The sequence below is a fragment of the Strigops habroptila genome, chromosome 22 (genome assembly GCF_004027225.2).
Source record: "Strigops habroptila isolate Jane chromosome 22, bStrHab1.2.pri, whole genome shotgun sequence".
NCBI lineage: Eukaryota > Metazoa > Chordata > Aves > Psittaciformes > Psittacidae > Strigops > Strigops habroptila.
Window position 1 is genome coordinate 1,124,565 of NC_044298.2, and position 27,571 is coordinate 1,152,135.

General features: G+C 54.9%; 6 protein-coding genes across 11 annotated transcripts; 5 read left to right on the forward strand and 1 right to left on the reverse strand.

Moving 5' to 3' along the window:
• The first annotated feature begins 1,627 nt into the window (after positions 1-1,627).
• S100A16 (S100 calcium binding protein A16) lies at positions 1,628-3,576 on the forward strand. Of its 2 annotated transcripts, none has more exons than XM_030474158.1 (3): positions 1,628-1,752; positions 2,618-2,789; positions 2,874-3,576. In XM_030474158.1, exons 2-3 carry the CDS (start codon positions 2,634-2,636, stop codon positions 3,036-3,038), a joined length of 321 nt encoding a protein of 106 aa, XP_030330018.1. In that variant the 5' UTR covers positions 1,628-1,752; positions 2,618-2,633; the 3' UTR covers positions 3,039-3,576. The 2 variants fall into 2 exon arrangements, with proteins under 2 accessions (XP_030330018.1, XP_030330019.1); XM_030474159.1 differs by having other exon boundaries at positions 1,628-1,735.
• A 1,934-nt stretch (positions 3,577-5,510) lies between these two features.
• Positions 5,511-7,081, forward strand: LOC115602757 (protein S100-A4-like). The gene is made up of 3 exons (XM_030474150.1): positions 5,511-5,800; positions 5,936-6,094; positions 6,883-7,081. The coding sequence occupies exons 1-3, from the start codon at positions 5,615-5,617 to the stop codon at positions 7,045-7,047; spliced, it is 510 nt and encodes a 169-aa protein (XP_030330010.1). The 5' UTR covers positions 5,511-5,614; the 3' UTR covers positions 7,048-7,081.
• A 1,561-nt stretch (positions 7,082-8,642) lies between these two features.
• Positions 8,643-9,624, forward strand: LOC115602764 (protein S100-A4-like). Its single transcript, XM_030474167.2, has 3 exons — positions 8,643-8,778; positions 9,148-9,302; positions 9,402-9,624. The coding sequence occupies exons 2-3, from the start codon at positions 9,165-9,167 to the stop codon at positions 9,564-9,566; spliced, it is 303 nt and encodes a 100-aa protein (XP_030330027.1). The 5' UTR covers positions 8,643-8,778; positions 9,148-9,164; the 3' UTR covers positions 9,567-9,624.
• A 3,904-nt stretch (positions 9,625-13,528) lies between these two features.
• On the forward strand, positions 13,529-14,412 carry LOC115602758 (protein S100-A9-like). The gene is made up of 3 exons (XM_030474151.1): positions 13,529-13,615; positions 13,749-13,905; positions 14,036-14,412. Exons 2-3 carry the CDS (start codon positions 13,753-13,755, stop codon positions 14,270-14,272), a joined length of 390 nt encoding a protein of 129 aa, XP_030330011.1. The 5' UTR covers positions 13,529-13,615; positions 13,749-13,752; the 3' UTR covers positions 14,273-14,412.
• A 1,850-nt stretch (positions 14,413-16,262) lies between these two features.
• LOC115602494 (protein S100-A12-like) lies at positions 16,263-17,777 on the forward strand. The gene is made up of 3 exons (XM_030473675.1): positions 16,263-16,403; positions 17,034-17,252; positions 17,613-17,777. Exons 1-3 carry the CDS (start codon positions 16,263-16,265, stop codon positions 17,775-17,777), a joined length of 525 nt encoding a protein of 174 aa, XP_030329535.1.
• A 4,936-nt stretch (positions 17,778-22,713) lies between these two features.
• Positions 22,714-27,420, reverse strand: LOC115602759 (protein MRP-126-like). 5 transcript variants are annotated; one of them, XM_030474153.1, is made up of 6 exons: positions 27,334-27,420; positions 26,339-26,468; positions 26,033-26,101; positions 24,166-24,338; positions 23,653-23,811; positions 22,714-23,059 (listed from the first exon to the last, which is right to left on the reverse strand). In XM_030474153.1, the coding sequence occupies exons 5-6, from the start codon at positions 23,767-23,769 to the stop codon at positions 22,871-22,873; spliced, it is 306 nt and encodes a 101-aa protein (XP_030330013.1). In that variant the 5' UTR covers positions 23,770-23,811; positions 24,166-24,338; positions 26,033-26,101; positions 26,339-26,468; positions 27,334-27,420; the 3' UTR covers positions 22,714-22,870. The 5 variants fall into 5 exon arrangements, with proteins under 5 accessions (XP_030330013.1, XP_030330016.1, XP_030330017.1 ...); XM_030474156.1 differs by having other exon boundaries at positions 26,349-26,468; positions 27,334-27,414; XM_030474157.1 differs by having other exon boundaries at positions 26,349-26,468; positions 27,323-27,398.
• Positions 27,421-27,571: the final 151 nt, after the last annotated feature.

Sequence of the window (27,571 nt, forward strand, 5' to 3'; positions counted from 1 at the left end):
TTTCCTGGGAGCCCACCACCCCTTCCAGATGATGGGGTCTTTTGGGGTGATCCCCAAACACCTTCCATCACCCCCCTTCCACGCATGGGAAGGAGCTGGAGCCAGATCCGGCTGCGCGTCCCTGCTCGCACCGACCCGTCTGGGTGTTGCAATCCCATGGAGCCATTTCCCAGGTGAGCCCCAGCCTGGGAACGCCCCGGGAACGTCAGGGAGGGGTGGGAGCCTCTTTAAAAGCCCTGCTGGGCCCCATGCTATGGGTGCAAGGTGAGCAGAGAGTGGGTGCAATCGGCTCCTATCACCTGTGCTGCCAGAGCGGAGACAGACGGACACAGCGGGACCCACGCAGGCTCTGAGGTGGGGATCTGGAACCCGGCATTGGGATACTCGGGTGGGAATAGTCAACCAGGAGCAGCCCTGGGACGTGCTGGTGCGTGTTGGGTGCTGGAATCCCCTAAGCCCTTTGGCAGCTCCATGCGTGCGGGGCTGGGATGGAGGGGACCCAGTGGATGCAGGGGAAGCACCAAGGGGGTGTGTGGTCAAACATGGGGCTCAGCAGCTTCCATCAAGCTCTGCTGCCTATGGAGAGCCAGCACATGGGGTGCTGGGGGGGTCTGGCCCCTGGAATAGGGGCATTTGTCTCCTGCTTTGGGCAGGGAGCCCTGGTGAGCATGTGAGGAAGAAGAACGAGAGGTGAAGGAAGAGGGGGAACCATGGGCAGGAGCAGAAGAGCCACCGAGCCCCATTCCCTTGTCCCCCTGTGGTGACAATGTCCCCATACCCCAGGGGCTCGTGGTGGGGCTGGGGTGCAGGCAATGGCTGGTGCTGTGAGTCAGCAGTGAAGCAGCAGCCACGATGCCCCGAGGATGGGCTGGGAGCTGGTGGCCAGGGACCAGTGATACTGGTGTGGAGTCTGCATGTGGGGACCCCAATGGGTGCAGCGGGTGGGTGCTGTCACCCAAGGTGCTGCTGCTGAGCTTTTGTTGGCTATTCATGGCGTGGAATGAGGAAGAGCTGGGGCCAGAGGTCTCCAGTGAGTGGCTTTTGTGGGGCAGCAGCTTCCACTATGCTGCAAGCTGGGGATGGTCCTGCAGGATGGGCTGTGGCACGGCAAAGGCTTCCATGGGGACAAGGATGGCTCTGGAGGACACCCAGCCATGCCAAGGGATGCAGGGATGAGCATAAGAGTGCAGGAAGCTCCGAGCTGAGCCTCGTGTCTCTTGTCACCACCCTGATGTGCCGACGTCCTCGGCCTGGAGCTGGACTGGGGAGGATCAGTGCAAAGAGAGAAGGGACCTGAGGCAAGTCTGGGGCACCGGGCAGGTCCTGCCTGCTCCCAGGGAGCAGCCAGGATGGAGGCACCCTCCTGGATGATGCTCCAGAGTAGGGGACATGCTGGGTCACCCCTTTGGGTCCATTCATGCTGCCCCATTGGCTTCCTCCCCTGGCCGCCGCTGCTGCGATGGTCACCGTGGGCTGGTGTAAATCCGTGTGGCTGCATTGAAATGACTGGGAGCAACATTCCCAGCTCGCCCCATTCCCTGCCATCAGCAAGGCAGGAAAGAGCCAAGGCCGGACAAGGTGACGCAGTTTCCGTCCCTGCCTGCATCCTGCCCAGGATGCGGCCGCTGGACCCCGTGACAAGGACCATCCTGTTGGGTCCATCCATAGGAAGGAGCTTCCTGGCTTGGAACCCACCGGGAAGAGAGAAAGGGGACTTCGGACATCAAGCAGAGAGGCAGGATTGGACCCGGGGTATGGGGGATGCTGTTGGCTGGGGGGCTCGGGCAGATCCAGACCTGCCCTGGCAGGGTGTTCCCGGTGCGGTGAAGCAAGAGGAGGGCTGGCCGGTAATTCCTGCCCTCATCCCGCCACACGGCTCCTCCCTATGGAGCCCTGGGAACCCACAGCCCTGCGGAGCCCCGGTGCCATAATGACTGCCCCAACCCACGCATGGAGGCGGCCGCCCCGAGGGGCAGGAGGGGCTGATGGTGTGGGGCGGGTGCATGGAGCGTTCCTGGGGTGACCGTGTGTGGGGAGACAGCACCTCGCACATGGGCACTGCCGGCTCTATAGAGCCTTTCTATAGAGGCTGGGTTTTACCTGTGCTGGGGCTTGTGGTGACCTCCACGCATGGAATGGGTTGGGTTGGAAGGGAGCTTAAAGCTCATCCAGCTCCAACCCCCTGCCACGGGCAGGGACACCTTCCACTGGAGCAGGTTGCTCCAAGCCCCTGTGTCCAACACTGCCAGGGATGGTTCATCCAACCCTTTTCCATCCAACCCATCCCAGTGTCCCACCACCATCCCAGGGAAGAACTTCTGCCTCAGAGCTCATCTCAGTCTCCCCCCTGGCAGGTTAAAGCCATTCCTCTTGTCCTGTCCCTCCATCCCTTGTCCAAAGCCCCTCTCCAGGTTTCCTGGAGCCCCTTTAGGCACTGGAGCTGCTCTAAGGCCTCCCCTTCAGGAGCCTTCTCTCCTCCAGGCTGCCCCAGCCCAGCTCTCTCAGCCTGGCTCCAGAGCAGATCCCTTCTCCTCTGCCCTTCCACCCCCTGTCCTCCTCCACGATGGGCACATGGAGGGTCCTGCAGCCCCATCCCTGACCCCTACATCCCTTGCAGGTAACTGCAGGCAGCGATGGCTGAGTGCACGGAGCTGGAATGGGCCGTCCAAGTGCTGGTGAACAACTTTGACAAGTACTCGAGCCGCCGCTGCTGCTGCAAGAAGCCGCGGCGCATCAGCAAGAAGGACTTCCGCAAGATGCTGAGCTGCGAGCTCAACCACATGCTCACGGTGAGCTTGAGATCAGCTCGTGGGGTCCCCCCAACCCTACACCCCCTTGTCCCGCTGTGAGCAGCTCCCTTCTCTCCCCCCCAGGACACCGGGAACCGCCGGGCGGCCGACAAGCTCATCTGTGACCTGGATGAGAACAAGGATGGGCGCATCAGCTTCGAGGAGTACTGGACCTTGATAGGCGGCATCGCCAGCCCCATCGCCCAGATCATCCGCCAGCAGGAGCAGAACGTCAAGCACACCAAGTAGTGGCTCCATCCGAGCCCCCTGGGATCACCTCCTGCTCCTCCACAGCTTCCTGCTTCTCCCCAATCCCATTGCCAAGCCCTGCCCCGAGCCCCAGCTTGCCCCGGCGCACCCTGGTCTCCCAGAGCCATGCCAGGGTGTGATCGGGGTGGGAAGACCCTATGGGTGGGAGTTGGGGGGTGCGAGGCCATTACAGCCTTGGGGGGGCTCCTCCTTGCCCTGCGCCATGCTATCCCTGCCTTCATCCTCACCTGCAAGCCCTTGCTGGGCAAGAAGCAATGGGATGGGCTTCTCCTCATCCAGGACATGAGTTCTGTCTGTTCTCAGCCCTCTGGGGCAGAAACCCCATCACGACCGGGACCTCATTCAAAGTGATGGGGTCTTCTATGGGATAAAGGGTGGCTTTCCCCTTGCCCAAGCTGGTGAAGGCTCTGCCCTGCTGGTGCTCTGGTCCTTCAGGCTCGGGGAGCGGCGCGGTCCCATCCGGGCAGCACCACCCGGGGTTATTTATTGCAGCAATAAAGAATGGAGGAGCAGCGGGTGATGCTGAGGCTCTGCCTTCCCTCCATGCACTGAGGGCATGTGGGGGGCCGAGGGAGGGGTCTGCCCTGTCCCCATCGCCCCCGACGTCCTGGGTTGCTGATAACGCCTGTCCCTGGGGCTGAGGGAGCCACCACAAGGTGTCAGCAGACACCGCGGCCTCCCAGCACCCCCCCCCTGCAGCTCCACAGCACCCAAACCCATTGCCTGCGGCGCTGGGTGCGGATGCTGCTGCCACACGCCACGGGGGACCCTCTCCATGTCCCCATCGAAGGGTCCATGCGGGCGCTACAGCCCCGCATCCATCCACTGGCTGCCCCATGTCCATGGGGTGCCTTGGGGATGCATCTCGGCACATGGCGTGTGCCCCCCCCGGGATGGGAAAGGCTTCGTGGCCGCGTGTGTGCCGGGATATCCCGGTGGGAAGCGCGCTGCAGCGGATCCCTGCGACATCCCCAGCGCTGGCATCAGCCCAGCAGCCCTGGCGCCTGCTGGGGATTTTCCACTGGGATCGGACTTATCCCTGAGTCTGCGAGCAGGGCATCGGCCCCCCCATGAGCTCCACTCCCATGGCAGCACCTTGGAGCCGGGGTCCCCTTCAAGCCATTCCCCCCCCCTGCTTCCCACCCCAAAGCAGGAGCATCGCTGGTTCCTGCAGCACCGGGGGTCCAGGACAAACCGGGGGTGTTCCCATGGGATGCGGTGAGCCGGGCAGGGCTGTGGCTGAGTCATGGTGCAGGAATCCCGCTGGGCGAGGGCAGGGCTGGTGACTCACAGGCTGGTTATGGGCTGAGTGGGGTTAGGCTGCACCCACTGCTCACACGGGATCCCAGGGATCCGGGATAGACTCTCATGGTGAGGGGTAACCAGCCCCCAACACCTCATTCCTGGATGCAGACTGGCTGCAGTGCATGGAAACAGTTCAGGATGTGTCCCCCCCCTTTCCTTGTGCAGGATGCAGGCATCCGGCTGGGATCTGAGCAGCCACAGCCCCTGTGTCCACGCTGGTTGAGGCCGGGCACATTATTCCCACTGTCTGGAGCAAGCATGGATGCATGGGGAGCCCAGCGGGATCAGGAGGGGCTGCTGCAGTGCACCAGCATGAGAGCACTGTGTGTCAGAGATAGGGTTGCATGGGCATGGGGTGGGTTGTGTGCCTGGGTCATCCCGTCCCTCCCCACCACTGGAGAAGGTTTGTGGGTCAGGGGAGGGCTCTGAACCTGAAATAGGTTCCCCCCATTTGTCAAACCCACGCACTGAGGTTGGTGCCATGGCCAGGGAGCACCATCCATGACTCCACTGATGCTCTGCGCCAGGAGCAACTGGATGAGTGCAGCATCTGGGTGCTGCTGAAGGACCTGGAGGACAACAACATGATGGACTTCAAGGAGTATGTGGTCCTTCTGGGCTGCCTCACCATGCTCTGCGTTGACTTCTACACTGAGGCTCATGGCCCTGCCAGGCAGCAATAGAGCCCCATGGCTCAAATAAAACTACTGTCACCTCCCCAGCCCCCTGTGGAGCATGTTTGTTTGCTTGGGGTGGTGCTGGGGATCATCTGCCTTGGAGAGGCACCCCTTGGTATGGGGGACAATGCAGTGATGATAGAACCATGGAATGGTTTGGGTTGAAGGGAGATTAAAGCTCCTCCAGCTCCAACCCCCTGCCATGGGCAGGGACACCTTCCACTAGAGCAGGTTGCTCCAAGCCCCTGTGTCCAACCTGGCCTTGAACACTGCCAGGGATGGGGCAGCCACAGCTTCTCCATTCAACCCATTCCAGTTTCCCACCACCCTCACAGGGAAGAGCTTCTTCCTTATATCCAACCTGAATCTCCCCTGTTTCAGTTTTAACCCATCACCCCTTGTCCTATCACTCTAGTCCCTAATGAAGAGTGATGGTTTAGGGAGGAAATGGGCTGAGAAGCCCCAAAGGATGCCCCAGCCCTTCCCATCCCTTGACTTGTGCCTCCATCCCCAGCCTCCCCAGTGGGGCCAGTGGCCTCTCCCAGCAGCACCAAATCCATCCACCACTTCCTAATGGGATCACACGGCTTGGTAGGCAAAAATGAGGTGTGGGTGAAAGCACCTGCATGGAGCTGTTGGGAAAGCCTGGAGGCAAGAGGGCTCCATGGGCTGTGCCACCACGGCTGGGCTATAAATGCCCATCGAGCTCTGAGTGCAGCACCCTGGCTCCTCGCTGCTGCCTGGTCCCTGCTGACCCTGGTGAGTCTCTTCTCCCCTTCCTCATCCATCACCCCTTGTGTCTGTAACATCATGGATTAGGGCAGGGTGGTGGGAATTGGGCCCATCCCCACCCCAAGCCTACCCTGACCCCATCCCTGGTGCTCTGCCCTCCAGGTACGCAGGAGGCTGGCGATGGCGTGTCCCCTGGAGCAGGCGCTGGCCGTGATGGTCACCACCTTCCACAAGTACTCGGGTAAGGAAGGAGACAAGTACAAGCTCAGCAAGCAGGAGCTCAAGGAGCTGCTCAACAAGGAGCTGCCCGTCTTTGGGAGCGTAAGTGGCCGTGGGACACGTCCCTTTGTATCCTTCAGTGGTGCCCGGGTGGGAGGTGTTGTAGAGGCAGGAGCAAACCAGCCTCGGGGCTTTCCATAGATCACACTGATCTATGCATCCCTGCCTGAGGGATGCAGCCTACATGGAATCATGGAATGGTTTGGGTGGGAAGAGACCTTAAAGCTTCCACTAGAGCAGGTTGCTCCAAGCCCCGTCCAACCTGGCCTTGAACACTGCCAGGGATGGGGCAGCCACAGCTTCTCCATTCAATCCATTCCAGTTCCCCAGCACCCTCACAGGGAAGAACTTCTGCCTAAGAGCTCATCTCAATCTCGCCTCTGGCAGGTTAAAGCCGTTCCCCTTGGCCTGTCCTTCCATGTGACAAAAGGAGGGATGAAGCCAGGAGGACCTGAGCTGGAGCATACTCAGACCCAAAGGAAACTTGGCTTTCTTGCGCTCACAAATATTTTGCTTGGCAAAGAAAAGCCTGCTCCAATTTCAGTGTTTTATATTGGTTTTAACCCTTAATTCCCTTTAAACTGGGAGGAGAGATGTTTTAGCCCAACTTGTTCATGACCAAGAGGCATATTTGCTGTACCCGTGCCAGCACGCCCCACATCCACCTTCAATCCCAAAAGCCCTTTCCTTCCAAACACAAAGAGAAACCCCTCCTTGAAGCCATAGGGAGGGAAGCCCAGGCTTTTACACCCATCCTTGAGAGCAGTGGGGCTGGATGGGGAACACCTCACTCATCCATGCACCCCAAAACCACTTCCCTCCCTCCACAGAAGCAAATGGATGATGCCGAGTTCAAGAGGCTCATGAACGACCTGGACCACGACAAGGACAGCGAGGTGGACTTCAAGGAGTACGTCTGCTTCCTGGCCTGCATCACCATGGGCTTCAACGAGTTCTTCAGGGACTGCCCCACCAAGCAGCTCCGCAAGAAGTGATCCCATAGGGGCTTCCAATAAAAGCTTTCCCAAAGCCTGGCTTTGTGCTTGGAGTGACTCACATCTTCCTCCTGCTCCCTGGGATTTTCCGTGGTGCGAGTCAGCCCCAGGAAGCATCTGTTGGAAAAGCCTGAGCAAAATAACTCTGGCCCCAGGCAATGGATTGGGATAACCCCCACGTCCTCCCCCAGCCATCCTTGCTGGCTTGGGGAGAGGTTTAATGCATGTTGGGCTCAAATCCGAGCTTCCCTGGGCCTGGCTTGGCTTAAAGGTCAGCACCTCCCGTTGGGTTTGGGGAGGGAAAGCTGGGCTGGAGGAACCACAGCAAGATGCAAGGTCCACGCAAAGCACAGAAGCCAGAGAGTATCCCCAGCTTCACGCAGGGAAAAGCTGGAGGAGACCTTTGGGGTATGGATAAGCCCACGGGGATCATCCCGAGCCTCCCAGGTTTACCACAGAGCCATGGTGAGCATCAGGTTATGATAATGCCTGGGGAGCTCAGGGCTTGTCCCCCTTCCACCTCCCCATTGCCACAGCAGAACGTGCTGCAGCCACTCTCCAGCCTGCCCCAGACCCCCAGAGAAACCATCCTAGATCCAAAAAGCCTTTACCAAACCTCTCCATCATTGCATGGTAGAGCCAACCGTGAACCCCAAGTCCTCCCTGAGCCCCAAACTTCACGATGCCTCTTCCCAGAGCCTTTATAAAGAGCCCCCAGGGAGTGTCTGCCCCCCTCACAGTGATTTACACCACTTTGCACTGACTAATAGAGGGATGAGGTTCAGGTGTGTGCCTTTTTCTTGCCAAAATGGTCCTTAAAGGACCCCCTGACCTGGGGAGGCTTCATCCCCTGGTTTTCCTCACTCTTCTCAAGCCTCATTTTTGGCTTCACACCCTCGTTTCCGGGCTCCAAAAGCTCAAGTTTAGCTCACAAAGTCTCCTTTTCAGATCCCAGTGCTTCATTTCTAGGCTCCAGCTAAAGATTTCTAGGCTCCAAGCAGCCTCTTGAGTGCCCAAACCCTCTTTTGGAGGCTCCAAACCCCTCTCAGAGGGCTCAGAGCCCCCTGTGGTCCTTTGTTCTTTATCCCAGGGGGTCTCAGGGACACTCGGGGTGTTTATCAGGGGGTTCCAAGCTTCCAGCTCCTGTTTTTCCCCTGCCACATGCCTGGGACACGCAGTCACCAGCATCGTTCCCCGTTACACAACGGGCTGTTGTGACTCACGGCCCTTGCACTTAGGAAACAGAAACCACTTGCAGCCGAGTTAAAAACAGAACAAACCCCCCCCCATCCCCAACCCAAACTCCAGCACAACAACAAAACCATGGATAAACCCTGCGCGGGCTCCAAACATCCCTGGGGATGCTGCCAAAACCATTGTACGTGGCATCCTGCCCTGCAGCCCACCCCCTGCCCTCGCTGGCAGCGGTGGGGCGAGGTGCGCACCGCTCCCCTGCCTTCATCCCTTATCCTTAGGGATTCTCCTCCACCCCATCCAGCTCCATTTTGCTCTTTCCAACCCACTCGGCAGTGCAGAAACGGGATGCTTTGTGGGGGGCAGGGCTGCTCCCAGGGCTTTTCCTCTCCTCCTTTGCCAGCCAATGTCCAGGCAGGCGCTGGATCAGCATTGGTGCCTTCCCAGCCGGATAGCGAGGGAGGTGTCCCAGGCAGGCCTATAAATGCCGGCTTGCTCCTGCCCTGCCCATCCTTGACTGTTCCGTTCAAGCTGCTGGTGAGTTGCTTTTTCCCTCTTTTCCCCCTTTATCCTGCTCTGCAGATGTTGCTAAAGGCACATCTGCCCCACCCCACAGTGGGTCCCCCTATAGAGGTTTTTCCCCAAGGCTCCTGCTGCAAGGAGCTGAGTTTGGAAGCTGGGAAGGAGAAGCTGCTGCTTCCCCCCATGTTCTCCCCTCTAACATGGCTTTTTTGGGGGTACCCAGCCTGGGAGGGTGAAACTAAGGAGGAAATGGTGATGCAGGAGCGGGGCACTGAACAGCCTGCGCTGTCTGTGGGGCAGGGGGAGCTGTCAGCCCCCTGCTATTGGGGGTGTCTGGGGATGCTGAACTCTGTTCTCACCCACTTGTGCTGTTGGTGCTTCCAGGCTTGCTGGTATTCCTCATGGCATCTCCCCTGGAGCAGGCGCTGGCCGTGATGGTCTCCACCTTCCACAAGTACTCAGGCAATGAGGGGGACAAGTACAAGCTCAACAAGCAGGAGCTCAAAGAGATGCTCACCAAGGAGCTGCCCAGCTTCAGTGTAAGTGTGGGGCAGGGGGTACCATATCCCATGTTGGATGCTGGGATGCAGGAATGTGGCCCATGATGCAAAACCCCATTTTAACCCCCTTGTTTGCAGAAACAAACCAGTGAGGCCAGTTTACAGCAGCTCATGAGCCATCTGGACTGCAACAGCGACAACGAGGTGGACTTCCAAGAGTATGTGACCTTCCTGGCCTGCATGGCCATGATGTGCAATGACTTCTTCCAGGACTGCCCTGACAAGATGCCACGTAGGAAGTGAGCATGGACCCTCCTGTTGTCTTCCTGATGCTCTTGTAATAAAGGTTGCTTTAAACCCAGTGCTCTTGCCTGCTTTGCAATGGGGGGTTCTTGCGCCAGGGACACTGGAGAAAACCCAGTTTCCTTTCCATTTGCGTGATCCAGGTTCCGGATGAGAACGAGGAGTTTGGGCACCGTGTTCCCTGAGCCCTCGTAAAACACCCGTTAGGGTGAGTCAGTGGCAGGCTCTGCCCTGCAGCCCTGATAACTCCTTCGTGGCCAGGCAAGGCAGGAGCTTCCACAGGGATTAATGCCTCCGTGATAGCAGCGATGGGTGAAGAGCTCCTTGTTTTAACCATGATCACATGGAACCAGCATCTGTCCCCGTGGGGCAGGACCTGCCACGGGGGGAAGTCACCCGAGATGTTTGCCCCTTCCCCACCCCATGTGAATCCTCGTGGAACAGGGTTTTACTGCGTTCCTGCTCGGGGTGGGGTTATGGTGTGCAGAGCAGTGACTTCCCCATGCACCCAGCCAGCCCTCCGGGTACGGCTCAGCCCACAGCTATAAACACAAGGAGCAGCACAGCCACAGCCCTCACTTCCTGCTCATGTCTCTAAGCCTCCATTTCCTCCCTCTGATCCCCTTTTCCCCTCACTGAACAGCTGTGGGCAACCTGGGCTTGTGTGCTGGGGTCCAGATGTGCAGCAGGCCCCTTCCAGATGTAGAGCTGGATGTTCATCAGTGGCTCAGGACTTCACCAGTGGGACCTTCATCACTCTGCTCCCAGAGGCACTGGCGAGTGGAGATGTCACAAAAGCTTCACTCTGTTGCTCCCATCACACCAGCCCTGGGGCTGAGTGTGGAAGCAGCCAGGAGCCACGTCTGGGCTGTGCCCCATGAGTCAACCTGCAGGCACCAGCCCCAGCTTGCTCCAACATCCTGGTGCAACACGATGGGGGGATGTGGGGCAACCCCCTGCCTGCTCGGGGCCAGACCCTGGGGGCTGCATTGGGCTGGGTCTGGAGGGGCAAGGTAAAGGATTGCAGAACATCCCCCTGGGTGGAGAGGGAACAATGCCCCTCACATCCCTGTGCTGCCCATAGCTGTGGCTTGGAATGGGCCTGGACCATAACAAAGACAAGGAGGTGAATTTCTAGGAGCATGTCACCATCCTGGGTGCTCTGGCCATGATCTGTAGTGGTGCACTGAAGGAATGGCAGAGGGCTGGAACTAGATGATCTTAAGGTCCTTTCCAACCTTAACTATTCTATGATTGTATGATTCTAATGCAGATATAGAGCTGGGCCGGCGGTGAGTTGAGGGGGCCTTTTGGGGTCCTTTTATAAGGACCTTTGTAAAGTTTTTTGTCATTTCCTACTATAAAGCTTTGTTGCTGTGTTCCTGGTCATTTGTGAACCTTAAATAGATTAAAACCTCATGGGCTGCACTGTTCTTTCTCTGGCTGGGGGGGTGCTCGTGTCCCCACAGATGGATCCTGTTGAGTGCTGCTGATGCTCTGCCCAGGACTCCCACCCAGGCCCTGCACCCTCAGCTTCACAAGGGCTGGTTTGCCAGGAGGCTGAGGTTGAAGCTCATCCCACTGCTCCCCCAGATGGAGGGTGAAGGGGTTGTTCTATGAACCTCAGCTTCTGAGGTCCAGCACTCACCCAAGCATCAGTATTAGGGAATAAAACATGCATCCATCCCTCCACCTCACTGGAACACCCGAGGATGTGGCTGCACTGCGCTGGTGAAAGGGACCCCCGTGCAAGCCCTTGGCTCTTTTCTGCCTGATCTGTGAATAGCTGAAGCTGGCATGATGCTGTTCGCAGGCATCCCATCCTGCCTGCATCCATCCGCACCCTGTCACTGCCCTGCTGCTCTGCCCTCGGGGCTGTGCTGGCTCCATCCCTGCGGCACCAACATCCCAGCCCCACGGGCACTGAGCCATGGAGCAGATACCAACACCCCACAGCAGCTCTTGCATCGGAGTGTGGGCCCCAGGGCAGGGCATGTGCTGGGAGCAACCAGTGTGTGGGTAGAACAATAGGATCATACAATGGTCGGGGTTGGAAGGGAGCTTAAAGCTCCTCCAGCTCCCCACGGGCAGGGACACCCTCCACGAGAGCAGGTTGCTCCAAGCCCCTGTGTCCAACCTGGCCTTGAACACTGCCAGGGATGGGGCAGCCACAGCTTCTCTGGGCACCCTGTGCCAGCGCCTCAGCACCCTCACAGGGAAGAGCTTCTGCTCAAGATCTCATCTCAGCCTCCCCTCTGGCAGGTTAAAGCCATTCCCCCTTGTCCTGTCCCTCCATCCCTTGTCCAAAGCCACTCTCCAGGTTTCCTTTAGCCCCTTTAAACAGTGGGAGCTGCTCTAAGGTCTCCCCTAAGTGGCTTCCATGACAGGTTGGGCAGCAAATGGCAGCACGAGGACCCACAGCACATACTTGTCCCTTCTTCCCCACCCCACAGTGCACACATAGAATGGTTTGGGTTGGAAAGGACCTTAAGACGATCTCCATGGGCATGTCCCCTCCCATCTCCCCACGTGGCACAAGTACATCCCTTCACACTTCCCCACACGTGTCCTGTCACCGATGGTGCACCCGTGTCCCGCTGATGCCCTGCGTGGGTCCCCTTCCTGGAGAGGACGCGCCCGTCTCCATCACACAATCTGCCCCTTTGTTTCACTCTTTGGCAAGTCAAGCTTTGTTCTGGCATCATTAGCTCCTCAAACACCCGGATTAGGAGCTCACGGGGAGATGTTTCACCACCTCCTCCTTGAAACCCTTGACGGCTTCTTGTTGTGCCAGACTCATCAAGCACAGACTTGGCATGAAGGGCTTGGGCATCCTCATGTTCCTCACAGCCTCTTTACACCAAGACACATGGGGTTAAGCAGCCCCTGCCATGCACTGGCAACACCATGGGGTGTCCCGTATTTTGGCAGCATCCCCCCAAAACTGGGAATAGGCGGGAATTCCCCATGATCTTGGTTATCATCAGGCAGCAATTACGGCTACCAGGAAATGCCACCTCCCAAGAGTGTTCCCGGCAGGTTGTCATGTCTGGATTTGGCAATCCCTTGGCTCCCTGGTTTGCCGTTGGAAACGATTCAGGAGGGATCACTGGTTCTGATTATGGAGGGGTGATGGGGGTGGGATGTGCTGGCCAGTGGGATGGTGGGGGCACACGTCACACCTCCAGCCAAATTCAGCCACTTCAGGGCACATACAGGAGTGATGAATCCCATTCCCTATTGGGAAATAAGAGCATCATCCCACTGAAGACCCCTACCCAGCACCTTTTGTGTGATTCTGAAAAATTCCTCTTCCATCATCTCTTCAAAGACCCCCAAATTCTGGAGGAATGTCCCAGCTCCTGGGAATGCTGCTTCAGTGTCCCCAGTCCATGGCGCAGGCTCACTGCAAATTCTGGAATGGTTTGGGTTGAAGGGAGCTTAAAGCTTCTCCAGTTCCAACCCCCTGCCATGGGCAGGGACACCTTCCACTAGAGCAGGTTGCTCCAAGCCCCGTCCAACCTGGTCTTGAACACTGCCAGGGATGGGGCAGCCACAGCTTCTCTGGGCAACCCATTCCAGTTCCCCAGCACCCTCACAGAGAAGAACTTCTTCCTTACATTCAACCCAAATCTCCCCTGTTTCAGACTGAACCCATCACCCCTTGTCCTGTCACTCCAGTCCCTGATGAAGGTCCCTCTCCAGCATCCTTGTAGCCCCCTCCAGACAATGGAAGCTGCTCTGAGGTCTCCACGCAGCTTCTCTTCTCCAGGCTGAACAGCCCCAATGTTCTCTTTTGGCATCCCCTTGTTTTGATGCGTCCCCTCCCTCACTGACATGGGGAACGACCAGTTCCTGGAGCCAGAAATTGCTGCCTGGGCGTGCTGCGTGGCCTTGCACAATTCCCGAGGTTATCACCCCAAAGGGAATTGGAGGGTGTCACAAATCATAGCTCAGGGAGAGTATAAAAGAGCCCTCCCCTGCACCGCGCTGTCACTGCTCCTGCCTGCTCCGTCCCGCACAGCACCGTCCATAGACGTCAGCCCCAGGTAAGTAGGTCCTTGCCAATGGTGGCTCCAGTATCCATGCTGCTGGAGGTGCCATTGGGATGAGCCCAATGCCACCGGGCTCCTGGAGCGAGCTATGATTGGGTTTGATGTTTTGTTGTCTGTCCCTTCCTAGCAAAATGAAAACCGACCTGGAGCTCGCCTTGGAGTGCGCCATCAACATCTACCACCAGTATGCCATAAAGAACCCCATCGATGACTACCTGGACAAGTCTGAGTTCTCGCAGCTGCTGAAGGAGACTGCCAAGCCCTTCCTCCACAACACCATGCCGGTAAGAGCCAAGTGTGCGCCAGGCTTCAAGTCTTCAAGTTGCCTCATTGGGGCATGGGGGTGGCTGAGAGCTCCCAAAGCTCTTTTCCCCGAGGGTTTTCCTTACTCTGTCCATGTTTGTCCTGCTGCAGCCCAACATGTCTGCTGATGAGTACATAAGCAAGCTCTTTGCCAAAGCCGACAGCAACCATGATGGTCGCCTCAAGTTCACCGAGTTCCTGACCACGCTGAATCTTGTAGTCATTGATGCCCACAATAGGTCCCATGGGAGACACGACCACCATCATGATGCCAGTCATGGCCATGATCATGGCCACGACCATGGCCATGACCATGGCCACGACCATGGCCACGGTCCCAGAAAGTGAAGTGCTTCCCAGAGTGACTGAGCCCATGGGATTGTGCTTTTCCAGCAGCATCATCCCTTCCATTTGCCCATCAGCACAAACCTGTAACCAAAGCTTCTGCCTATGTCATTGAAATAAAATGTCTTTCTTCAAGCACCAAATGCATCTGTATCATGTGTCTTGTTGTCTCCAGGGAGGATGCAAGATGCATCCAGCCCTTGCCTGTGAGGGGTTAAATGCAGGTTGAACTGGAGAAGCAATGGGAAAGAGAAGGGAAGGTGGCATGGGGGGGCCCTGCTCCCAGGACAACAGCACTGCTGGGTCCCAACCGAGCTGCGTAGGGTCCCTGTCCTAAAGCATGTCAAGACCCCAACGTGCTTCCGCTCCCTTCTTGAGGCTCAGCAAGGTCCCTGCATAGGGCGGTTGGCCCCAGCACCCTTTACCTCAGCAGACAGTGGGGTGCTTAGAATCCTATCACACTGGGGAAGCTCCTGCACAAGAGCATCCTCAGCTTTGGTTCTTCCAGCCCCTCTTTGCACCAGCTTCAGGACATGCCAGGGGTGAAGTCCCCAAGTGACGGCCAAGAGCCAGCTCTGGAGCTGAGGGTGCAGCCTCCTGGGATTACAATGCTTCTGTAACCTGCAAAGCAACCAGAGCTTATTCTGGAAGCCCCAACACAGCAAAGGACGAGGCTGAGGGGCTCTGGAGAGCTAGTGGTAACTCTGCACTATAAAGTTGGATGTTTCTGTTACCTGGCAATGACTGTGCATTGAGCGGGAAACCCTCAGGAGGCTCTGACATCCCCAACACCAGCTGAAACCAGCAGCCTGTCCCATGTGGAACATAGAATCATAGAATAGTTCGGGTTGGAAAGGACCTTAAGATCATCTAGTTCCAACCCCTCTGACATGAAAAGAAGCACGGGGCTGGTGTGTGCTTCTTTGCGCTCAGTGACACAAGTGATCGCTCTCTGGCTCCACAACTTTGCAGCCCTTGTCCCCAGAGGCAGATGTTATTCCAGGGCACCCAGGTACCATTTCCCTTTTGGGGCTGGGCATCATGAGCTACATCCCCTGATGTGTTTTGGGAAACATGGCTTGGAAAGATGGGAATTTGGAGCCCACAGGTCTGTCCACGTGAGGACTCTGCAAGTGCACAGGGCAAAAGCCAAAGGCACGAGGGATTTTTAAAGGGAATGAGGACACAGTTTTGGATTCCTGACAGTCCCTAATGAGTAGAGAGCAGTAAAGTGAGTCAGGGCTCCCAGAATAAACCTCATGCAACAGCTCTTGATACTGGCCCTGAGACACGCAAGAAGCATCCTCAAACAGGAATGGTGACCCTTCTGTTTTGCTGTCCCTACCCTCTTCCTGGCATCTACCACCTTATTCTTACATTGTTTTACAGTCTCTTCATTCTTCTAGTACCTGTTCTGCTAACGCAAGACGGGCGGCAGAGGTGACCATTGCACAACACTGGCTAGTCAATGCTCTAGCCACTGAAGACCCTAAAGACCTCGGATATTCTTCTTGTTCCTCCACCAAGTTGCTGGAGCAAGAGGAATGGTCTGCTCCAAGCGATGTGAAACCAGAAAGTAATGGCAAATACTCTGGAAAACAACTTAGTGGATATTGCCTTCATCTTTGCTAGTGTCCAACCAGTTATTTGTTGTAGAAAACAGAGTGATGATGTTAAAACCAGCCAAGGGGCAAAGTTAACCACATCTGTCTGAAACAGTTCACCTTTCTCCTACACAGCACATTGCAAGGCTTGTAAAGCTTTGGCAAGCTGGACTTGTCCTTTATGCTCACATAGAGGGGTGACACTGGCACGTCCAGTGTTCTCCCCATTCTTCGCCCAGCACAGGAGCAGCTCATCTGTGTCGGAGGTGATGGTGGGGTGGAAGGATAATATTTCCACAGCCTGGTGGGTGCAACCAGGAACAAGGTGCAGAGGTATGAGGTGGGGAAGGGTTCGCAAGTTCCCACCTTGCAATTTCCAGGTACGGGAAATGCTAACTCAAGCTGATGCTTGCAGCAGGTGTGTCACCACCTGTGATGAAAGAGGACCTCAGACAGATATAAAAGGTCTGCAGAGGCTCTTGGATCACTGCGACGGACCCATCCTCTGCAAACCCTCCTTGGAGACAAGGGTAAGTAACACCGAGATGGCTCTTGAATGAAATAAGGTGAGGGGAGAAGTGATTTTGAGTACAGCTTGTCGTTCCATGCCTGTTTCATTCCAGGGTGATGGTTTCTTCTTGAGACAGGGTAGGAGGTTGGTTTTGGCTACAAGACAAGTATAAATGAATGGCGTTTCTATGCCACCTTTAGTGGAGGTGTATTTGTCTCCATGGGCAAGGAGAGCACCCTTTGGAGGTGCTGCCCAGCAGAGAGCTCTGGGCTCAGTGTCTTTGCAGCCCAAAAAGGAGAGGGAGAAGAGGAGGAGATGAGGCAGAGGTTGCAATGGAGCCAGTATCTGAACCATGCTCCCTGTCTTAAAGTCACCCTCACTGTCAGTAGCATGGTGAAGATACATGACTGCAGCCTGATGGGTTTGTCTGATGTGCCTGACAAATGCCTTCAGGTCAGAAAGAACAAGCTGCTTCTTCGCTGAAGCTAAAACTGGAGGTGGTTTGGGTGATGCTGTGAGACGGTGATACTCCTAAACCCACTTGTTACCAGGCTCCAGGTGCAGATCCCTTGGGGTGCCTGGGGTGCAGGTCAAGATCATGCCATGGGGTTTTTGATGCATCTCATGGCTTTGGGGTTTCTCCACACAGTTTCTCAAGAGCTCAACCATGTCTGTGAGCACCAAGCCCATGAACACCCCTCTCGAGACTCAGCAGTTCCCTGGAAACTGCACGCTGGAGAAGGCCCTGAAAACCATTGTGGATGTCTACCACCGCTACAGCATCCGGGAGGGCCAGCTCGACCTCCTCAACTTCAATGACTTCAAGACGCTGCTGACTGAGCAGGCACCGACCTTCCTGCAAGCTTGTGTGAGTGTTCGGGAGCTGTGTTGTGCTCCCCTCAGGAGGTTGGAGCAGGATGAGGCTGAGATTGCCTCCAGGGATGATCCTTGGTGAATGGGGTGCAGTACCCACCATGGCTGTGGTCCACAGACCCGCTTGTCCATGTGCTGTGCGTGCTCATTCCTCCTGATGCTGCAGGGGTATAGAGCTTGGAAAGGGCTCTATGGGGCTTTATCTAGGGACTAACTGCAAGGTAGGAGAGGGTCACAATGATCCTGCAGCTTCCAACCACTTCCCAGGGCATGGAAGAACAAAGCTGGTTTCCACCGGGGGGTGTGCAGCCCAGGGAGGGGGTATGCTAACACATGTCCTGTCCCCCAATTTCAGAACAGGAATCAGGCCGACTACCTGAAGAAGCTCTTCCAAGAGACTGATTTAAACAAGGACAAGGACCTGAGCTTCGAGGAGTTCACCATCGTCTTGGCCAAGGTGACCGATGATGCTCATCGCATCATCCACAAGGATGACCGCTGCACACCAGACAAGGATTGAGTCTCCATGCACGACCCATGAAGAACTCAGAGCGGGTGGCTTGTAGGAGTTGGGATCTACCTGCTTTCTGTCTGCTTGGATCACTCATGCTTGTGAGCCAATAAAGCATCACTTGAAGTTCATCTCAGCTCTCCCTTTTTAATCCATCTAATGGCAGGGGAGGGTGGGCACCACTGCAGAGAATGCAACATGGTCCTGTTGGAGCTAAATGCCTAAATGAGGCACCCAAAAACCCCATAAAGGAAGAGGCTTCTGACTGAGATGCGAGTGGGCTATAGCTGTGTTGCTCTGTGTCTGGGCCAAACTGATGGGCTGGGAAGGTGTTAATGGCCAGAAGAGCAGCACAAGGCACTGCCTGAGCTCCACAAGGGTTTTATGCATCAGCTGCAACATGGAGGAGGTGTATTAGAGGTTCTCCTGGCAGAGGAAGTGTTCTGCATAGGCTGGGTAGAGCCAGCCCAGCTTGAGGAAGCACCTCCTGTTTGCTCTACTCATGCAGCTTTTTCCCCTTGGCTGTGCCAAGTGCGTTCTCTGGATGCACAATCACTTCTGAGCATTAATACCCATGACAACAGGAGTTCACAACAGGACACAGCCCTTACCAAAAGAACAAGCTCTTAGGAAGAAATGTTAGTACATAGATCTTCTACTCCATAGGAAATCCCAAGATTTCGGGGTTCTTTTCTCCCCAAATCCCAATAAAAACTCACATTTCAGAGTTTTCCCACACAGAAAAGTGTGGAGTGCTCCCTCCCAACCCTATTCCATCACTTGCTACACAGCCAAGATGAGACGCCCAATGGGTTCCATCTCACTGAACCCCTGAGGAGCTCCAGCACAAGGATCTTGTCCCTGGCTGAGCCACCCGGGAGATGTCTTCCAGCACCAACAAACCCATTTCTGGGTACTAAATATGCTGTAATCCAGCTCTTCTCCTCAATGAATGCGTGGGTACCACCACCCCAAGGACCAAGGTGGTGCCTGCCAAGCATTTTGTAGCTGTTTGCTATGGCTGAGACATATACAAATCCTTTTCAGCTTGAGCTAAAGGCCTGAGAAACCCTTTTCCTTGTGGCTCTAGGATGGGGAAAGCTCCTGCAGGGGCTGCGAATGGTGGGTGGCAGCTGGAACATCACTGGTCTGATGATGTTCAAAGATGCTCAGGGGCTCAGAGTGCATCCCTTGGCTTCCCCAAGCTAAAACCATGTCCAGCAACCATAATCACAGAATGGTTGAGGTTGGAAGGGACCACCAGGAATCACCTAGTCCAACCCCTCAGCTCAAGCAGGGCCTCCTAGAGCACAGTACTGAGGATTGTGGAGAGGTGCTGGCACAAGTTGCCCAAAGAAATGGTAAATGCTCCATCCCTGGCAGTGTTCAAGGCCAGTTTGGACAGGGCTTGCACAACATGGTCTAGTGTGAGGTGTCCCTGCCCATGGCAGGGGGTTGGAACTGCATGATCTTAAGGTCCTTTCTAACCCAAACCATTCTATGATTCTATGATTGTGCCCAGACAGTTTTTGAGTATCTCCAGAGAAGGAGACTCCACACCTCTCTGGTGTCACCTTCACCATAAAGAAGTTCTTCCTCATGTTGTGGTTTAATCTTTGCCTTTTTCCTCTCATCCTATCACCTGGCACTGCCAAGAAGAGTCTGGCACAATCCTCTTGAGATTCTTGCAGACATTGGTCAGAGCCCCTCTGAGCCTTCTCTTCTCCAGGCCCAGCTCCTGCCCTATGCTGATGCTGGGCTGAACACAGCAAAGCCTGTGATGACCAACCTCTTCCCGCATCAACCAGCCACTTGCTGGTAAATGCCTCTTTTGAAAGAGTTTTGCAACCAACCAGGTCCTCGGGGCACAACCAATCCCAGCCACCTCCAACCAGCTCTTTCCATGTCTATCCTGCTGCCTGTGCTCATCCTGCCGTCTGCTTCCCATTCCTTCCCTTTCCAGCCAGCAAGTGGATGCTTGCCCAACTCTGCCAGCCTTGGGGCCAGCTTGCTGCAGCCACTTTGGCATTGCTCATAGGCAAAACTACACAGGGAAGCTCCCCCTGCAAGGAGACAGGGCTAGAACATGCTCCTGTGACCCTCAGCAGTGCCCAGGCTCTATGGTCACCTTAGGGACTGCATTGTGGTCTCATCCCTGCTGCCTGGTGGGCACCTCCGAGGCTCTTGCCATCATCTCTCTTTGGAACCCCCTGACCCATCCCACCCCTATAACCTGTCCTTGCTCTTCCTCGCCTCCAGGATGCTAAAAATGACTCAAAGTGCCATTTCCTGAAGTTGCTACAAGAATTCTGCAACCCTGCAGATGCTCCCTGTTGTGAAACACCCCAGCCCTTCTCCAGGGCATCAAAACACTCCTGTTGTGAAATGTGCACCCCAACCAGTGAAGGTTGGGTGGTCACAAGAATGGAACCACTCATAGCACTGGGGCTGCATCCCCACGTCAGCTCATGGAGCTCCCGAGCTTGTCTATGGCCCTGTTTTCGCCTCCTCTTTGTGTCTGAGATTAGCATCATGTTTGTCAGGTTAAACAACCCCCCAGGCTGAATCAGCAGCAGAACATTCCAATGTAGCAGCACTGGAAAATCTGGTTTTGCTCCCAATTTAGCTGCTTCGTTGCCATCTGGGGTTAAACCTCAACAAGTGCCTGTGCTGGGTGTCTGCAACACAGAGAAACAACAGGGAAATAAGGTACAAAGGGAGGGCATGGTCCTAAAAGGTATAAATAGACCTTTGAGCCACGCCTGCTCTGCACAGCTCCGAGCAAAGCACCTTTAGCACAGGCTGTTGCTAAGCTGAGGAGCTGAAATGGAGCTGGGAACCTGCCCTGCATTATTTGCCTTTCAAAGAGGTGCTTGCTGCAGGCAGGGGATGGTCCCCCAGCGCTGGGGCATTGCCCTCAGCACCAGCTCTGTGCCCATGTCACGATGGCAACACTGTCCGTGAAGCACTGAGATGCTTTTGGGTGCACAGGACCGTGTGGGTCTGCAAGGATGGAGATGCCATGGGGCCAAGCAGTGCTGCCTCATTGAGACACTGCCTTGAGACCCCCCTGCAGTCCTGTGTCCAGCTCTGGGGTACAACATAAGGAGGACGTGGAGCTGTTGGAGTGAGTCCAACCCCATTCCTGGCAGTGTTCAAGGCCAGGTTGGACACAGGGGCTTGGAGCAACCTGCTCTAGTGGAAGGTGTCCCTGCCCGTGGGTTGGAACTGGAGGAGCTTTAAGGTCCATTCCAACCCAAACCAGTCTCTGATTCTTGTTCGTGTTCCTTTGGCATCCTCTCCGCTCAGGAGCCTGTTGGGGATGAAAGGGATGTGTGGAGATCTGGGGACAGCTCTGCTATTACAGGAGGACCCTCTGCTTGCTCACAGCCCTGCACTGGTGCCCCACTCCTGCTGCGCTCAGTGTCTGGTGGTGGCAGGTTCCTCCAGCATGATGGTCCAACAGCCCCAGGGTGTGACACAACAGGAGTCCTGCACCTTGGCTTTCAAGAGAGCACAAAGTCCATGTTGTGTTGGCAAATATCCTGTTGCACCAACACCATGAGCTTTGAGGCTGGTTATTGGCTGGATCCTGGAGGAAGCCTTGTCCCTGTGGGCCAGCACCATTCCTGGAGCTGATGTATTTCTGCCCTGGCAGGGTGGTGGCAATGAACCAGCTCCACTCTCCCCCTTGGCTGTGAGGCTCTTACCTGCTCCAGAGCCCCTGAAGTGCTGCAGGATGGGATGCATCACCCATGTTGAGATGCAGGATCTGCTTCCAGTGGGGACCTGCCACCCTGGTCAGGCTCAGGCAGAGCTGAGTGGACTCTGAGCCCTGCAGATAGGATCATAGAATGGTTTGGGTTAGAAAGGACCTTAAGCTCCAGTTCCCACCCTCTATCATGGGCAGGGATGCCTCACTCTAGAACAGGTTGCTCCGAACCTCGTCCAACCTGGCCTAGAACACTGCCAGGGATGGGGCAGCCACAGCTTCTCTGGGCACCCTGTGCCAGCACCTCAGCACCCTCACAGGGAAGAACTTCCTTATCTCCAATCTAAATCTCCTGTTTGAGTTTGAACCCATCACCCCTCATCCTGTTGCTCCAGCCCCTGATGGAGAGATCAGAGGTAAAAAGGTGCTTGATACTTCAGATGTCAAAACCGCCTCCAAAGGAAGCTGAAGCAACCTGTCCAGCAGTGGTGAAGCAAACCTGTGGCTGTCTTGTGTTAACCAAGGGGGTTGCTTCAGTGCTGCTGCTTTGGGGAAGCTCATGGCAGGTTCCTTCCCGGAGCAGGGTGATTTCAGGGCCTTGACTCATCCTTAGGACATCACAAATGCTCCTTTTCCCCAACCTCTTCAAGACACTTGCAAATCAGTACCAGGCTCTAAGCTCAAACAGTGCGAGGCTGCTCAAAGACATTCCCAGCCCCACACATTGGAAAGCAGCTCTTAACAACAGCAGTTACCCTCAACGTGAACTGGGGATGCTCCCAATGAGGAGTTGGAGTTGGCCTCAGCTCTTGTCCACAGGGAGCTGGACCTTGCTGCTGGCTGCAGCACTAGAACTGAACACATCCACCTCCAGCTCTCTTCCAGCCCCATACAAAGCACAAGTGCCCTAAAAAGGATGGTCCTCCAGGAAAGGATGTTCTTCCACCCCTCTCCTTCCTTCCAGCTCATTGCAGCTCACTCCTAGGAGATGCACAGAGTGTTTTCAGGCCAAAACAGGCTTTTTTCCTCATTGGAAATGGAAAGACCTGTCAATTCATACTGCCTGAGCTTTGGAGCTATAATGTGAGGAGTATAGAAAGCAATGAACCCTGCTCTCCCCAGTGTCCACCTTGCCCCCAAGAACCTGCAGCCTGGCTCCAAGGTGCATTGAAAACCATGCTGGGAGAGAGGAAGGTGCAGGACCTCAAGGAAAACCCATGCAGACACACAGAAGAGCTTTGAGAGCCTCAGGGCTCATCTTTATTCGGCAGCAAAATCATCGCACTTGAAGGGAAGGGATGGAGGGAGATGGGCAGGGAGGGATGGAGGGGAGAAAGCCAGGGGCCGCAAGCACTCCTTGGGTGCCTTTGGCCATGGACCACAGCCCACCTCAGTGGTGGTGTTGTTGCTGGTGCTTGTGCTGCTGCTGCTGCTGGTTCTCGACATCGTGGAGGTGCTCATGGGTGGCAATGGTCACACGGGTGATGAGCAGCATCACCTCGCAGAAGCTGAGCTGTGCATCCTTGTTCATATCGAGGTCCTTCATGATCTCATCAATGGTGGCCTTGCTTTTCACGTGCTGCAAAGGAAGGTGCGGGGTGAGGGTAAAGTCCTGTCATTCACAGCTCAAGCCTCTTGCTGGGACCCTCATAGGGGTCAGGTCCCCAAGAGCCTGGTGCCGTGAGTGGTTCCATCCTTGTGGCATCGTCATCACCCGTTGCTTTGAGTGCAGCAAGAAGGTTGGAGAGCAACAGGCCAACATCACTGCAAGGTTACAGGCAACAAGGAGCCCTATGAAGGTGTTGTCAGCCACAAACCTCTCCTTTAGTTGGCTTAAACCCACTTTACTTTCTGCTTTAGCAAAGTGAGTGATGAAAATTGCACTTTTGGGCTGCTATTTCTGACATCTTTGCTCCTGGATGACAAAAAGCAGACCCTGATTTTCCCAGGTAAGGTGATGAGGGTAAATATCTGGCCACAGGTTTACCCAGACATGGTTGGGTTTCCTTCACCTAGCTTTAGGGAGCATGTTTGGAAGGTGGCACTCCTACAGGGAAGGTCCAGGCAGCAGAGTGGGAAAGGAGTGAATCAAGATCCTATTCAGGCAATGGGGTCCAGGCCCAGCTCCCTCCTTCCATGGGCCACCAGAAGCCCTGTTTTGACTCCACTCACCTTCAGGTAGTTGGCAAGCTGCTTCTCAATGAGGAGCTTCAGCTCTGTCTTGGTCAAGGTGTCTCTGTCCCCCTCCCGTCTCGAGTACTGGTGGAAGACATCAATGATGACATCCATGGCCTTCTCCAACTGGGAGAGGGGTTCCTGGGTCTGGGAGGTCTGGAAGAGAAACCATTACACTGAATAATGTCAGGAGCCACAATAGATGGGGAATCATAGGACCATAGGTCATAGGAAGCCTAATGTAAGCTTCACACCAGATGAGGACACAGCCTGGTTTTGTTCAGTCCTTCTGTTTTGGTGATGAATTTGAGCTGTTTGGTTTGAATTCTCTCTTCTCTACAAGCCAAAGGAGACTGAAGGGAGCTGCAGACTTTACTGCTTCTGCTCTGGGATGTGCAACTACAGATCCTAGCTGAGATCCCATTTCCACCCCCCCGAAGAAAGTGCCTTCTGTAAGACAAGCACTGGTGGAGCAAGGCCCTGCAAAAGAGCTGGTGGCACTGCAGAGACCTCTGTAGAGATACAGAGTGTGAGGTCTGATGTCCAGGAGCCTCTTCAGTGGCCTGACTGTGCCATGGAGAACCTCTTCCAGGAGACATCTCTCCTTGTGAGTTTAGCTCTGATGAGCCTGAGTGGAGATGGTCATCCTCTGCGAGCAGCACCGCCAATGGTCCTACCAGCACCTAGAAAAGAGCAGGGAGACCTTAAACGCCCACGTCCCCATTGGACTTGCCTTGCTCATCTTGACGAAGCAGTGCGATCCTCTCAGGCTGCAGTGGAGCTGGTCCCAAGAGCAGCATCTCTTATAGCCTGACCTTCATTGTGAAATGTCCCTGTTTCACCCAATTCCAGTCCCTCTTCATGACACACTTGTGTGTTGCTTAAGGCTCTGAGGTAGTTCCCCAAAAGGGGTCTCTGTGGCTTTTCTTGCATGGTCGGGGTGTCACGTACTCAGGCTGGGTGGCAGGGCATGGCCATGGACCTGCTGCTGGGTGCCCTTCACCTGCCTATTGGGGCTGCAATTCTCCATCAGCTCTCAACAGAAGTGCATTCCATTGGCTGCTTCAGGTTCACTTCAAGTTTACTTTCCTCTATAGTGGTGGTTTTCCATGCCACGAGGTAAAGGGGAGCATCATGCTTGCTCTTCTCCAATCATAGAACCCCAGACTGGTTTGGGTTGGAAGGGACCTTAAAGCTCCTCCAGCTCCAACCCCCTGCCATGGGCAGGGACACCTTCCACTAGAGCAGGTTGCTCCAAGCCCTGTCCAGCTCCCAAAGTGAAAATATCCCCCTCATACACCTAAGGTGCCAGGACAGAAAGCTGGTGCTGGGCATCACCTACAAAAGGTGTCCAGAATGGTGCTGCCAACATGGCAATCCACCCTTGCTTTGCCACCTAAAACTCCATCTGTGTACTGCCTCTGTGGGTAGCTTATACAGCTACCTCTCAGACTTATACAGGCAGCAAGGAAAGGAGGATTGTGGCAGGTTAACACTTTTTCTTCTGCAGTGAAGTGATTGCTCTGTGAACTATATTATATCATTATTATACTATATTATATTTCATTTTAATGTGCTTGTGGCTAGTAACAGAAAACAAGAACATGAATATGTGAAGCCTCAAGTCAAATGTTCAGAGCATCTTAGAATGTTTAAAAGGCAGTAAAATTGAGGACTTTAAATGTGAAATCCTTGGTGGTTCTTTCAATAGCCGAGCCTCAAAATACAACTCTGCAAAGCTACAAAGGCATCAAATTCATTGAGACCACCGGTGTTCAGCTAACAGAGAATTTGGCTTAGTCATGCTTTACTAGGAACATAAATCTGTAAGACAGACAAAGACAACACAATTCATTTCATCCAAACCATAATGTTAAATCAAGAATTGGGCTGAATAAATGAGAGAATAAATGTTGAAGAATGCCTCAGCTTCCTTTGGATTTGCTTTTTAAGCATAAAGCCCCACAAACAACAGTCTGGAGGTCTCAGCACCTCCGCTCCAGATGGGAAAAGAAGTTCTATTCTGCACTGTTTTATGTATAACAATCATAGAATCACAGACTGGTTTGGGTTGGAAAGGACTTAAGACCATCTAGATCCAAATCCCTGCCATGGGCAGGGCCGCCTCACACTAGACCGTGTTGCCCAAGGCTCTGTCCAACCTGGTCTTGATTCATTACATTTCTACTGCCATCTAGGTGCTCAAAAGGTAACTATACTGACACCACATAGAATTGAAAACTCAACTGTACCTATAAAGAGAACAGGTTTTATCCAACTTGCCCAGAAAATTAGCGTGAAGAAACAGAGGAGAAACAGTACAAAAGGCAGCACTTTATCGTAGATGGAAGTTCATCCTTGAAAGGAGCGTTCTTACCTATGGAGGGACCAGTTCAGGAATGGGGCATGCTCTGTTAACTGCATTTTCCATCAGCTTTCCTGCACACTAAAGCAAACAAGCACACTACCATGAATCAGGTATATATCTATATAGAGTGAATAAGTACAATAAAGCAAATCAGATATGTATGTATATGATTTTTATATATATTATTTACTATATGTATATAAAGTAAATACTTTATATATATGATATATATATAAGTAAAGCACAGAGGAAAATGAGCAATGCATCAAATCATTACTGTATAGAGAGAACAGAGATTAAGAAGAAATACATCACCAATCACTACCGAATCACCATCCAGGCCCACACATCCCATTGCAGCTGATGGAGTCTCAGGTCATTGGGGAAGTTCCTACACGGTGCATCCCCCCAAAGGTGAGGTCTTGGATTTGGCCACAAGAGGGTTCTGGAAAGAGGGTTTAGGAAAGCAATTGGCTTTATGCCATTGTTTGCTTGTGGGGCTGTGCAGTTTCTCATAATCTCACTGTTGGCTGCACTCAAGAGCATTGGCTGGGCACTGCAGTGCAGCCAAGTGTGAAGGTCATAGAGCAGCTACGCCCTCGTGTTTTCCTGCCTCTTTCCAACAGTCACAATGAGCATAAATACACGTTCTATATATATGTTCTATATATATACTCTACCAAATACACTTTGATGAAACCCCATACTTTCTTACGTCTCTCAGTCACGAGCAGGAATCAACCCTCAGCTGGGTTCCCATCCATTACAGGCCCCCCAACCAGCTCACTTAGTGCCCGTTCCTGAGCCCCAAAACCCGGCTGCAGAGCCTCAGGTCCCCCAAACCCCTGCGCTTGGCCTCTGAGCCCATAGATACAACACTCAAACCGTGTGAGCCCCAAAACTAAGCCCCGGGACCAGAAAACTCTGCCCTGAAGCAGCGCATCCCCGTCTGCTTCCTCACCCCCTTTGCAGCCCCATGTCCCTGCAGAGCATCCCTCCGTTATTGCTCCTTCAGACCCGACCCCTCCGGCAGCCCCAGCACCACCGGGGCCTCACTCCCCACAGGCCGAAGCACCCCGGCGCCCGGCCCCCGTCCAGGAAGCCCCGATGGCATCAGCCGGAGCAGCAGAGGATGCCCGGCCCCAAGGAGGAGCAGCCGAAAGCCGGATGGGGCCGACACAGGCTCGGACTCCAGTAACCCCAGCACGACCCGGGGCCGCTTCTCTTCTCCCCACTTTCCCAATCCCAGGCGAACGAAGCCCCGCCCCGTCCGCGGTGATCCCCCCCCAACTCCATCACCGGCCCCTCACCGGCCTCGGCGCGCTTCATCTCCCGCAGGAGTACACCACGTTCCGATCCCGCCGCTCCTTAAGCGCCGCCCGGTCCCGGGCTCCTCCTTCCTCCCGGACCGCCTTCATCCGCCTACCGTTCCCTGCATCCTCCCCTTCTATTCACAGTTCATCCTTGCTAAGTAAGAAAGGGGAAACGCTCCAGGCTCGGGGAAGAGCAGCTGGAAAGCTGCTCATGGAAAAAGACCTGGGGTGTGGA

Excerpts from the sequence above, each read along its gene's own strand:
- S100A16 (XM_030474158.1), top strand. The coding sequence starts at position 2,634 with ATGGCTGAGTGCACGGAGCTGGAATGGGCCGTCCAAGTGCTGGTGAAC. Across the intron at positions 2,790-2,873 it reads AGCTCAACCACATGCTCACG|GACACCGGGAACCGCCGGGC; the intron begins GTGAGCTTGAGA and ends TCTCCCCCCCAG.
- LOC115602757 (XM_030474150.1), top strand. The coding sequence starts at position 5,615 with ATGGGATCACACGGCTTGGTAGGCAAAAATGAGGTGTGGGTGAAAGCA. Across the intron at positions 5,801-5,935 it reads CCTGGTCCCTGCTGACCCTG|GTACGCAGGAGGCTGGCGAT; the intron begins GTGAGTCTCTTC and ends TCTGCCCTCCAG. Across the intron at positions 6,095-6,882 it reads AGCTGCCCGTCTTTGGGAGC|AAGCAAATGGATGATGCCGA; the intron begins GTAAGTGGCCGT and ends CTCCCTCCACAG.
- LOC115602764 (XM_030474167.2), top strand. The coding sequence starts at position 9,165 with ATGGCATCTCCCCTGGAGCAGGCGCTGGCCGTGATGGTCTCCACCTTC. Across the intron at positions 9,303-9,401 it reads AGGAGCTGCCCAGCTTCAGT|AAACAAACCAGTGAGGCCAG; the intron begins GTAAGTGTGGGG and ends CCTTGTTTGCAG.
- LOC115602758 (XM_030474151.1), top strand. The coding sequence starts at position 13,753 with ATGAAAACCGACCTGGAGCTCGCCTTGGAGTGCGCCATCAACATCTAC. Across the intron at positions 13,906-14,035 it reads TCCTCCACAACACCATGCCG|CCCAACATGTCTGCTGATGA; the intron begins GTAAGAGCCAAG and ends GTCCTGCTGCAG.
- LOC115602494 (XM_030473675.1), top strand. The coding sequence starts at position 16,263 with ATGCTAACTCAAGCTGATGCTTGCAGCAGGTGTGTCACCACCTGTGAT. Across the intron at positions 16,404-17,033 it reads AACCCTCCTTGGAGACAAGG|TTTCTCAAGAGCTCAACCAT; the intron begins GTAAGTAACACC and ends TTCTCCACACAG. Across the intron at positions 17,253-17,612 it reads CGACCTTCCTGCAAGCTTGT|AACAGGAATCAGGCCGACTA; the intron begins GTGAGTGTTCGG and ends CCCCAATTTCAG.
- LOC115602759 (XM_030474152.1), bottom strand. Across the intron at positions 23,060-23,652 it reads AGCTTGCCAACTACCTGAAG|CACGTGAAAAGCAAGGCCAC; the intron begins GTGAGTGGAGTC and ends CTTCCTTTGCAG.